The sequence below is a fragment of the Salvelinus alpinus genome, chromosome 39 (genome assembly GCF_045679555.1).
Source record: "Salvelinus alpinus chromosome 39, SLU_Salpinus.1, whole genome shotgun sequence".
In the NCBI taxonomy this organism is placed as follows: domain Eukaryota; kingdom Metazoa; phylum Chordata; class Actinopteri; order Salmoniformes; family Salmonidae; genus Salvelinus; species Salvelinus alpinus.
The window spans coordinates 682,961-695,015 of NC_092124.1; the positions used below are offsets into that span (position 1 = coordinate 682,961).

Genomic DNA, 12,055 nt, shown 5'->3' on the forward strand with positions numbered 1-12,055 from the left:
AATTGTTTTGACTTGTCTGGCAGGCAGTGAACGTTAACATATATCTAAAATAATTTAGTTATGGTCTACACAACAACTTAGTATTTTCATAAATAACATCCCTAATTTAAAATGTCAACACAAGGGAAGGGGTGTGTGATGAAGACGCACTATAGGAGCTTCTCTCTCCAGAATGCGCTTTCTGCCTCCTGCTAGTTCGTGCGCATTCATTGTGTGAATTGTTTGTCCCTTTCTTAATGTTTATTTTGCTTGAGCACACATAGAAGTACCTGGGCTGACGTGCACTAATATAGGCCTATAAAAATTCCCATTTGGGAACGTCTGATAGCAGTTTTTTTGTCATCAGAGTTTTACATCCATTGCGAATGACAATAGTTCCTCACTGTATTTGAAAAATCTTTCCAACACTCTCCTTCCTGATAGGCCTAAGTAACCACTGCACCTCTGTGTGCTATAGCAACATATTGCTGATCCCATATCTCCAGAGGAATGTCATAAAATAGGCTACCTGAACACACCTACCTTGTGCAAATACAGCAGTGTCTATTCTGAGCTCATTGGTGTGGGAAACCGTGAGAGCCCAGTTGAAACAATGTTGCAAGTTTGCTATGGCAAGAGTTCAAACCAGACCGAGAGGCAGACAGGCAGAGCACCAACTGCAATGCGTAGCAAACGTGATTTATGGAGGATATTTATTTTCCTCAGGATATGTTCTTCAAATATAATTTTAGGATCTGGTCGGTATATCATATTTTCAGAGAGATCCAAGGTCCGTGGCCACCGAGCGTGATCCAATCTTGCTTCCAAGGGGCAACTACTGAATTTTGTATCCGACCTGTTTGGATACCAGGTCTAATCTCGGGTAATCTGAAGATCTTTTTTCATTTCTCCTTTATTTAATCAGGTAAGCTAGTTGAGAACAAGTTCTCATTTGCAACTGCGACCTGGCCTAGATAAAGCAAAGCAGTTCGACACATACAACAACACAGAGTTACACATGGAATAAACAAACATAAGCAATAATTCAGTAGAAAAAAATCTATATACAGCATGTGCAAATGAGGTAGGATAAGAGAGTTAAGGCAATAAATAGGCCATGGTGGCAAAGTAATTACAATATAGCAATTAAACACTGGAATGGTAGATGTGCAGAAGATGAATGTGCAAGTAGAGATACTGGGGTGCAAAGGAGCAAGATAAATAAATAAATACAGTATGGGGATGAGGTAGATTGGATGGGCTATTTACAGGTGAGTTATGTACAGGTGCAGTGATCTGTGAGCTGCTCTGACAGCTGGTGCTTAAAGCTAGTGGGGGAGGTAGAGTCTCCAGCTTTAGTGATTTTTGCAGTTCGTTCCAGTCATTGGCAGCAGAGAACTGGATGGAGAGGCGGCCAAAGGAAGAATTGGCTTTGGGGGTGACCAGTGAGATATACCTGCTGGAGCGCGTGCTTTGGGTGGGTGCTGCTATGGTGACCAGTGAGCTGAGATAAGGCAGGGCTTTACCTAGCAGGGACTTGTAGATGACCTGGAGCCAGTGGGTTTGGCGACAAGTATGAAGCGAGTATGAAGCCAAAGAGAGCATACAGGTCGCAGTGGTGGGTAGTATATGGGGCTTTGGTGCCAAAATGGATGGCACTGTGATAGACTGCATCCAATTTCTTGAGTAGAGTGTTGGAGGCTATTTTGTAAATGACATCGCCGAAGTCGAGGATCGGTAGGATGGTCAGTTTTACGAGGGTATGTTTGGCAACATGAGTGAAGGATGCTTTGTTGCGAAATAGGAAGCCAATTCTAGATTTAACTTTGGATTGGAGATGTTTTATGTGAGTCTGGAAGGAGAGTTTACAGTCTAACCAGACACCTAGGTATTTGTAGTTGTCCACATATTCTAAGTCAGCACCGCCCAGAGTAGTGATGCTGGACGGGCAGGCAGGTGCGGGCAGCGATCGGTTGAAGAGCATGCGTTTAAGTTTTACTTTTATTTAAGAGCAGTTGGAGGCCACGGAAGGAGAGTTGTATGGCATAGAAGCTCATCTGGAGGTTAGTTAACACACACACGCCTCTATGTCAAACCACAAACAAAATGTTATATTTGTACGTACTAGGCTACTTCTTCGCAATGATGTTCTGTCTGGTAGTTCCCCTTTTGTATAATTTGCCTCTGTCTACTCAGTGGCTCAACAACTTTTCACTGTAACCCAAACACAGCTTCCTCGGTGGCAGCTGTATACAAAGGGCCCATATATTATTGTTCACCCATCCCCCACACCACTATATCTCCCAGAGAGAGAGAGAATAAAACGCAGTCAGAACTGCTGGAGGCAAAGTGCTTTGGGAGGGGGGGTAAAAGGTCAGAGGTCAGGAACGTCGACCGCAGTCAGACGCGCGTCCGTACTGTTAACACTGGCAGCTGTTTTGTGCAAGCGAACCGTACTTTGTTACCTCGGTTGGGGTTATGTCACATGCGCCAAATACAACAGGTGTAGACCTTTGTGAAATGCTTACTCACAAGCCCTTAACAATGCAGATCAGAAAAAAATAAGTCTTAAGTAAAGATAAAAAAATAAATAAAGAGCTGCAGTAAAATAACAATTGCGAGGCTATATACAGGGGGTACCGGTACAGAGTCAATTTGTGGGGGCACCGGTTAGTCGAGGTAATATGTACATAGGTAGAGTTAAAGTGACTATGCATAGATAAACAGAGTAGCAGTGATGGTGTTGGGAGTCGTGCCTGGCCATGCAGTCATGAGTGAACAGGGAGTACAGGAGGGGACTGAGCACGCACCCCTGAGGGGCCCCCGTGTTGAGGATCAGCGTGGCGGATGTGTTGTTACCTAACCTTACCACCTGGGGGCGGCCCGTCAGGAAGTCCAGGATCCAGTTGCAGATGGTGTTTAGTCCCAGGGTCCTTAGCTTAGTGATGAGCTTTAAGGACACTATGGTGTTGAACGCTGAGCTGTAGTCAATGAAAAGCATTCTCACATAGGTGTCCCTTTGTCCAGGTGGGAAAGGGCAGTGTGGAGTGCGATAGAGATTGCATCATCTGTGGATCTGTTGGGGCGGTATGCCTACATCTACATATTACCTCAACTAACCGGTGCCCCCGCACATTGACTCTGTACCGCCCTACCCCTGTATATAGCCTCGCTATTGTTATTTTACTGCTGCTTTCTAATTATGTTACTTATGTTTTTTAATTAACACTTTTCTTTACTGCTTTGTTGGTTAAGGGCTTGTAAGTAAGCTGTAAGGTCTACACCTGTTGTATTCGGCGCATGTGACAAATACAATTTGATATACCCCTACTAAACTGAAAAAAAACTATATTGTGTTGCTCAACTATCAATAACCTAAAACACAATACAAGAAGCCAAAGACAGTTCTCTTGTCATTTAATAATATACACAGTATACAAAACATTAGAACGCACCCCCTTTTGCCATCCTCAAATAAAATTGTATTGGTCGCATACACATATTTAGCAGATGTTATTGTGGGTGTAGCGAAACGCTTGTGTTCCTAGCGCCAACAGTACAGTAATATCTAAAAGTAAAATAATCTAAAAGTAAAATAATGGAATTAATAGATAGAAATATTAGGACGAGCAATGTTGTTGCTCAGGAAGTCCAGGACCCAGTTGCACAGGGTGGGGTTCAGACCCAGGGCCCCGAGCTTAATGTTGAGCTTGGAGGGTACTATGGTGTTGAAGGTTGAACTGTAGTCAACGAACAGCATTCTTACATAGGTATTCTTCTTGTCCAGATGGGATAGGGCAGTGTGCAGTGTGATGGCGATTGCGTCATCCTTGGATCTATTGGGGCGGAATGCAAATTACATTGGGTCTAGGGTGTCAGGTAAGGTGATGATCCTTAACTAGCCTCTCAAAGCACTTCATGGTTACAGAGGGAGTTCTATGGGGCGATAGTAATTTACTTCAGTTACTGTCACTTTCTTGGGTACAGGAACAATGGTGGACATATTGAAGCAATTGGGGAGACTGGGATAGGGAGAGATTGAATATGGTCCCGTGGCCACGGACCTTAGATCTGTCGGAAAATGTTATATACCGACCAGATCCTAAATTATATTTGAAGAAGAAAATATTGAGGAAAATAAATATCCTCTATAAATCACATTTGCTACACATGGCAGTTGGTGCAGTCCATCGCATTAATCTTTTAATGCTCCGCCTGTCTGCCTCTCTCCATCTGGCTTGAGCTTTTGGTATAGCAAACTTGCAACATTGTTTCAACTGGGTGCTCACCGTTTCCCACACCAATGAGCTCAGAACAGCTACTGCTGTATTTGTGCAAGGGAGGTGTGTTCAGGTAGCCTATTTTATGAATTTTCCTCTGGAGATGTGATACACACTGGAAACTATTGAGCGTGAATGACAAACTGGTGGCCTACCATACCCTGTTCAAAGGCACTTAAATATTTGGTCTTGCCCATTCTGAATGTCACAAATACACAATCCATGTCTCAATTATACTTATTTAACCTGTCTCCTCCCCTTCATCTAGACCAGCTATTCCCAAACTGGGGTACGCGCAATGCCGTACGCCAAATAAAAATGTGATTCACATTTTCAAACAGTCCATTTAGATTTTCTAAATGTTTCACTGCCAAAAATAAAATTAGGCGCTAACATGTCTGACAATGAATGGGCAACATAAACCAAATTGAAACTGATAATTGTGCACGACTTCAACTGAATGATGAGGATGAAGAAGGTGATTGAATTTAGAACAGTGTAAGAATTGCTATTCCTCTGTCCTGCACGCGCACACCCGGAAAAACACTTTATTACCACTCAGTGTTACTTACTAAAACTGTTGTTACACTAAGATTTTTATTCTAAAATAAACTTAGACTACAATTAGGGTGTGGAAATGTTAAGATTATTTAGCTCTTACTGTAGTACTGTAGCCTACTCCCGACCGGTCACGTTGTACAGCGCCCGAGTGCACAGCGGTCTAAGACACTGCATTGCAGTGCAAACTGCATTGCTACAGATGCTGGTTCAAAACCTGTGTCGGCCGCAACCGGGAGACCCATGAGGCGACAGTAGGCTTTTGGTTTCTCCCTCTAAAAACAGAAATAATTCTAAATAACAAACTGGCTTTATTTACAAATTAGTAACAATGTCTCACCCCAAGTTCAAGAATGGCCTTTTTCCTCGCTCACTTTAGGTTATTTGAAAATTCAATCTCAAAATATATTTTTTGAACAAGACATAGAAAGTTGTTTGCAATTTCAGTTTAATCCACCAGAAAGACAGAACAAATATGGTGAACTCAAATATACTAATTGATCCAAAAAATCTATTGGAACCTTTTAACAAGTGAAAATGGGAAGAAGTATTATTATTAACCTTGTTTTTCGCAGGCTGTGAATTCTGCAAACGTTTCTAGGATGGGCTATTAGCAGGACAATATATATTGGTCATATTGATCATGGCTCTCGAGTGGCGTAGTGGCATCACTACAGTCCCTGGTTCGAATCCAGACTGTATCACATCCAACTGTGATTGGGAGTCCCATAGGGCAGCACGTTGTTGTTGTTATTATTATTATTATATAAAATGCCCCTTAGATATTCTCAAAGATCAGATTTGCCCTAATGAAAAATCCCCCTTAGATATTACATTTAGAATCCTCCAATCCTCTAAATGTAATTTATTTAACTGATCTCCTTTTGGGCATTGGTTAGACTACAATTAGGGTGTGGAAATGTTATGCTTTTAGTACTGTAGCCTACTACCGACCGTCACGTACAGCGCCATATTTTCTGTTCCATCCTAACGGAAACCCCGAGGGTTTCATTTTTCTTGGAATAGAAACACCATAATATTAATCAAATTAAGCTCAATTTCTTAAAATCAATCCCATATACTATGTTCTTACAAAACAAGGTTTTAAAATCTCTTGTTCAGCCAATATTGAAGGCTATCAAATGCTTCTCAAAGATGCACTCTGGTGGTCAAACTAGCATTAATGGTAACAATGGCTGACAATTAAATAATGTGACATAGAATTCTGCGGCAGCCTGCAAGGTGTGCTGCAGTATGACGCAACTTTTAAAGCAAGAACCACTATGTGCAAAAGTTCTATCTCACAACTTGATGAAACCTTCACTCTTGCGCATACATTTATTTAGAAACAAACATGCCAATTTGAAAAATAAGTCACGGGAGTTTGAGCGAGAATTAAGACGACTTAAGAGTAGTAAGACTATAAAAGCAACAAACATTTAATAAGGCGCTAGAAGCGTATTTTGGGGTGAGCTACCAAGTGGCAAGGACAGGCAAGCGCCATACTATTGTGGAGGACTTAATTCTCCCTGCTGCCGTGGATATGGCTGGGATAATGCTGGGGGAAAAGACAAAAAAAACGATACAGACAATGCCTTCATCAAACAACACTTTCACGACGCACGTTTTGAAACAATTACTGCTTCGCATACAAGCCAGTGAATTCTATGCATTACAGCTGGATGTGTTAACAGATATGGCGGGCTTGGCACAGCTCCTGGTATATGTCCGTTACGTTTATGGGGGAGTCAATTAAGACATCCTCTTCTGCAAACCAGGACAACAGGAGAGGATATTTTTAAAGTACTGGACAGCTTTGTGACATCAAATGGACTTGTGGTCAAGATGTGTTGGTATTTGTACTGATGGCGCAAAAGCCATGACAGGGAGACATAGTGGAGTGGTAACGCGCATGCAAGCAGTTGCTCCCGACGCCACTTGGGTACACTGCGGAATCCACCGAGAGGCTCTTGCTGCCAAGGGAATGCCTGACAGCTTGAAAGACATTTTGGACACTAGTGAAAATGGTTCACTTTGTTAAAGGCCCCTGAACACTCGTGTATTTTCTACATTATGCAATGATAGGGGCAGCGACCATGTAACGCTTTTACAACATACAGAAGTGCGCTGGTTATCAAGGGGCAAAGTATTGACACATTTTTTTTTTTTAATTGAGAGACCAGCTTAAAGTTCTTTACTAACCATAATTTTCATTTGTCTGACCGCTTGCATGATGACGAGTTTAACACACGACTGGCCTATCTGGGTGACGTTTTTTCACGCCTGAATGATCTGAATCTAGGATTACAGGGACTCTCTGCAACTATACTCAAGGTGCGGGACAAAATTGAGGCTGTGATTAAGAAGTTGCAGCTCTTCTGTCTGCATTAATAAGAACGACACACAGGTCTTTCCATCATTGTATGATTTTTTTGTGTGCAAATGAACAATGTCAAATGTGATATAGCAAAGCACCTGAGGGAGCTGGGTGACCAGGTACTTTCCCGAAACGGAAATAACTGGATTCGTTATCCCTTTCATGCCCTGCCTCCAGTCCACTTACCGATATCTGAACAAGAGAGCCTCATCGAAATTGCAACAAGCAGTTCTGTGAAAATTCTATTTAAAATCAGAAGCCACTGCCAGATTTCTGAATTGGGCTGCACTCAGAATATTCTGCCTTGGCAAATTGTGTTAAGACACTGATGCCCTTTGCAACCACGTACCTATGTGAGAGTGGATTCCTGGCCCTCACTAGCATGAAAATGAAATACAGGCACAGACTGTGTGTGGAAAATGATTTAAGACTGAGACTCTCTCGTACAACACAACATTGCAGAGTTATGTACATCCTTTCAAGCTCACCTTTCTCATTAACCTGTGGTGAGTTATTCAGTTTGATGAATAAATAAGGTTTTATATGTAAGATGGCTAAATAAAGAGCAAAATGATTGATTATTATATTATTATTTGTGCCCTGGTCCTATAAGAGCTCGTTGTCACTTCCCACGAGCCGGGTTGTGACACTCACTCATTCTTATGTTTAATAAATGTATCGTACAGTGTGTGTGGCAAGCTTTTTTTGATGGCAAAAAAACATTTGAGCGCACTGACCCTGGTGCTAGAGGGGGTACGCAGCTGGAGGTTTAAAGTTGGAAGGGGTACGGGACTATAAAAAAGTTTGGGAACCACTGACCTAGACTGATTGAAGTGGATTTAACAAGTGACATCAATAGCTTTCACCTGGTCAGTCTGTCATGGAAAGAGGAAAAGGAATGTTTTGTACACTCAGTGTATAAGCCATTTAGCAGACACTTTTATCCAAAATGATTTAGTCATGCATACATTTACCTATATATGGCCTTGGGAATTGAACCCACAATCCTGGCATTGCAAACGCCATGCTCTACCAACTGAGCCATACAGGACCACACTCAGTATGTTTTTTGGGGGAAAAAATGGGAATAAAAACATCTCCAGAAGACAAAATAATCTATACGAGACGTTTTCTTTTCCCTTTTCTTTAGATTGCTCTACTCAGTCCTGCCACCATCGGTGGCCAATGAGTTGCGCCACAAGCGTCCAGTCCCGGCCAAACGCTACGACAATGTGACCATCCTCTTCAGCGGCATTGTGGGATTCAACGCCTTCTGCAGCAAACACGCGTCCGCCGAGGGTGCCATCAAGATAGTCAACCTGCTCAACGACGTCTACACCCGATTTGACATCCTGACCGACTCGAGAAAGAACCCCTACGTGTACAAGGTTTGAAGGGATATTTTGTTTTTCTCTACTCTTATTTACAGATCAAATTTAAACATTGACGCATGTGCAACAGTCAGATGCATTGCACCATTATCACACCTTATACCATGGCATTGTTTGAATACTCCTTTCTGATTGGCTTGAAGGGCATTCTGGAGCGTGCATTATTTGAGTAATAATGCCCTCGAAGCCGGTGTTTGGAGGATATATTGGCACGTGCTTTTATACAACGGCTTAGCAACATAATGAACATGTCAATCATGATTTGAATAAGTTATTTTGATGAATTTATTAATACCATTTCATCCTTCTACAAGATATAGTCCCGACCACAAATCTAGGTTTGCTACCCAAGCCGGCTGGTCATTGCCAGAGATGCAACCTAATCGTTCAGTCTTTTTGTTCTGTCTATGGACCCGACCCAGTTGTTCGTTCTAAATGTTCCATTGTCATACTGGCTGGCAACGTTCTTATCCCTTGCTTGCTAGCTAGCCAACTACGGCTAACTTACAGTCACGTCAAACACTGCAGCCAGAATAACAGCAGCAGTGGCATTTGCATTTGTTTAAGCTGTTTTCGAGTGAAATTTATTTGGACATCCATAACAATGAGCTAATGAGGCGTGATTTCACCTGGCATAGAAAATATGCTCTCGTTCAGAGGAGCTGAACAACGAAGCTGGAAAGACTGCAAACTAGCTGCACTTCGTTTCGTTTGACCTTTTTTGAATTGATATGTCTTTTGTATATATCCATAACAATTATGCCAGCTGATTCATGATTTCAACAGGCTGAGAAACGCTGTCTGCCTTTGTCTCGTCCTGACACGTTCATTACTATGGGACAGCAGGAGATCGAATTTGAATATTGAAACAATGTTGCAAATGTCGGAGACATATACAGCAAGGTTTATACAAATCTCCGCTGTTAAAAACTAAATGTTATTCTAAAAGAAATGTGAGAATGTCTAGATGCTTTTTATAGTGGAGATCAAGTTTATAAAGTTGGGGGGGCGGGTTGAAACAATTTTGCATTACTGCTTTTGGCCAGTAGAAACGCATTGAATATCAGATTCACTACATGGAACAACAAATAGTCCCCCAAAAAATCTAAATGTGTAACGGCTTTCGTCTTCCTCCTCGTCTGAGGAGGAGAAGTTAGAAGGATCGGAGGACCAATGTGCAGCGTGGTAATTGTTCATCTTGTTTAATAAAAGTGAACACTCAAAATACAAAAAAACAACAAATGTGAAAAACCGAAACAGTTCTGTCTGGTGCAGACACACGAAGACTGAAGACAACCACCCACAAAACCCAACACAAAACAGGCTACCTAAATATGGTTCCCAATCAGAGACAACACAAAACACCTGCCTCTGATTGAGAACCATATCAGGCCAAACACAGAAATAGGAAAACATAGAAATACAAACATAGACTGCCCACCCCAACTCACGCCCTGACCATACTAAATAAAGACAAAACAAAGGAAATAAAGGTCAGAACGTGACAAAATGAAGTTTGTTCTGAAGTGTCTGTCCTATATCTGAAAGGAAACTATATTTAAAAAAACATTTGACATGCATCTATCCCCTTATTTTAAGCACTAAAGCATCTCCATATATACTACCATATACAGTTGAAAATCGGAAGTTTACATACACTTAGGATGGAGTCATAACTTGTTTTTCAACCACTCCACACATTTCTTGTTAACAAACTATAGTTTTGACAAGTCGGTTAGGACATCTACTTTGTGCATGACACAAGTCATTTTTCCAACAATTGTTTACAGACAGATTATTTCACTTATAATTCACCTTATCACAATTCCAGTGGGTCAAAAGTTTACACACACTAAGTTGACTGTGCCTTTTTAAACAGCTTGGAAAATTCCAGAAAATTATGTCATGGCTTTAGAAGCTTCTGATATGCTAATTGACATCATTTGAGTCAATTGGCGGTGTACCTGTGGATGTATTTCAAGACATACCTTCAAACTCAGTGCCTCTTTGCTTGACATAATGGGGAAATCAAAAGAAATCAGCCAAGAATTGTATACCTTCACAAATCTGGTTCATCCTTGGGAGCAATTTCCAAACGCCTGAATGTGCCACGTTAATCTGTACAAACAATAGTAAGCAAGTATAAACATATCGCTCAAGAAGAAGACGCGTTCTGTCTCCTAAAGATGAGCGTACTTTACTTTGGTGCGAAAAGTGCAAATCAATCCCAGAACAACAGCAAAGGACCTTGTGAAGATGCAGGAGGAAACCGGTACAACAGTATCTATATCCACAGTTAAACGAGTCCTATATCGACATAACCTGAAAGGCCGCTCAGTAAGGATGAAGCCACTGCTCCAAAACCGCCATTAAAAAAGCCAGACTACGGTTTGCAACTGCACATGGGGACAAAGATCATACTTTTTGGAGAAATTTCCTCTGGTCTGACGAAACAAAAATAGAACTGTTTGGCCATAATGACCATCATTATGTTGGAGGAAAAAGGGGGAGGCTTGCAAGCTGAAGAACACCATCCCAACCATGAAGCACGGGGGTGGCAGCATCATGTTGTGGAGCTGCTTTGCTGCAGGAGGGACTGGTGCACTTCACAAAATAGATGGCATCATGAGGGAAAATTATGTGGCTATATTGAAGCAACATCTCAAGACATCAGTCAGGAAGTTAAAGCTTGTTTGCAAATGGGTCTTCCAAATGGACAATGACCCCACGCATACTTCCAAAGTTGTGGCAAAATGGCTTAAGGACACAAAGTCAAGGTATTGGAGTGGCCATCACAAAGCCCTGACCTCAATCCTATAGAAATTTGTTTGCAGAACTGAAAAACCATGTGCGAGCAAGGAGGCCTACAAACCTGACTCAGTTACACCAGCTCTGTCAGGAGGAATGGGCCAACATTCACCCAACTTATTGTGGGAAGCTTGTGGAAGGCTACCCAAAACGTTTGACCCAAGTTAAACAATTTAAAGGCAATGCTACCAAATACAAATTGAGTATATGTAAACTTCTGACCCACTGGGAATGTGATGAAAGAAATAAAAGCTGAAATAAATCACTCTACTATTATTCTGACATTTTCACATTCTTAAAAGGAAGTGGTGATCCTAACTGACCTAATACAGGGAATTTTTACTAGGATTAAATGTCAGGAATTGTGAAAAACTGAGTTTAAATGTATTTGGCTAAGGTGAATGTAAACTTCCGACCTCAACTGTATATATTTTTTTACAGGGACCTTCAGACGAGTCTTGTGTGCGTCCTAGAGAACAACATTGTGTTTGAGTCTCAGCTTTCCACAGAGGTGTCATTTTAGTGTGTAGCCCAAACAATTTGGATGCTACAGTGTGAGAATACTGTTTTTCGGAATGTCTTATGGCCTTATAAACACTGTCTAGCTCTGTCACCTTTCACCCCAGATGTGGAAGAGCAATATTGGCGGATGTTGTGGATTG

The 12,055-nt window shown here is 41.6% G+C and overlaps 1 protein-coding gene across 3 annotated transcripts in view; it reads left to right on the forward strand.

The window, feature by feature from the left end:
- Positions 1–12,055, forward strand: part of LOC139566639 (guanylate cyclase soluble subunit beta-1) — a 63,100-nt gene that overhangs the window by 19,152 nt on the left and 31,893 nt on the right. For all 3 annotated transcript variants that reach the window (XR_011673130.1, XR_011673129.1, XM_071387883.1), the window contains exon 10: positions 8,345–8,582. Coding sequence is in view for 1 of the 3 variants with exons in the window: in XM_071387883.1 (XP_071243984.1) it covers positions 8,345–8,582 (238 nt within the window). In the remaining 2 variants the exon portion in view is untranslated. The remainder of the gene's footprint in view (positions 1–8,344; positions 8,583–12,055) is intronic.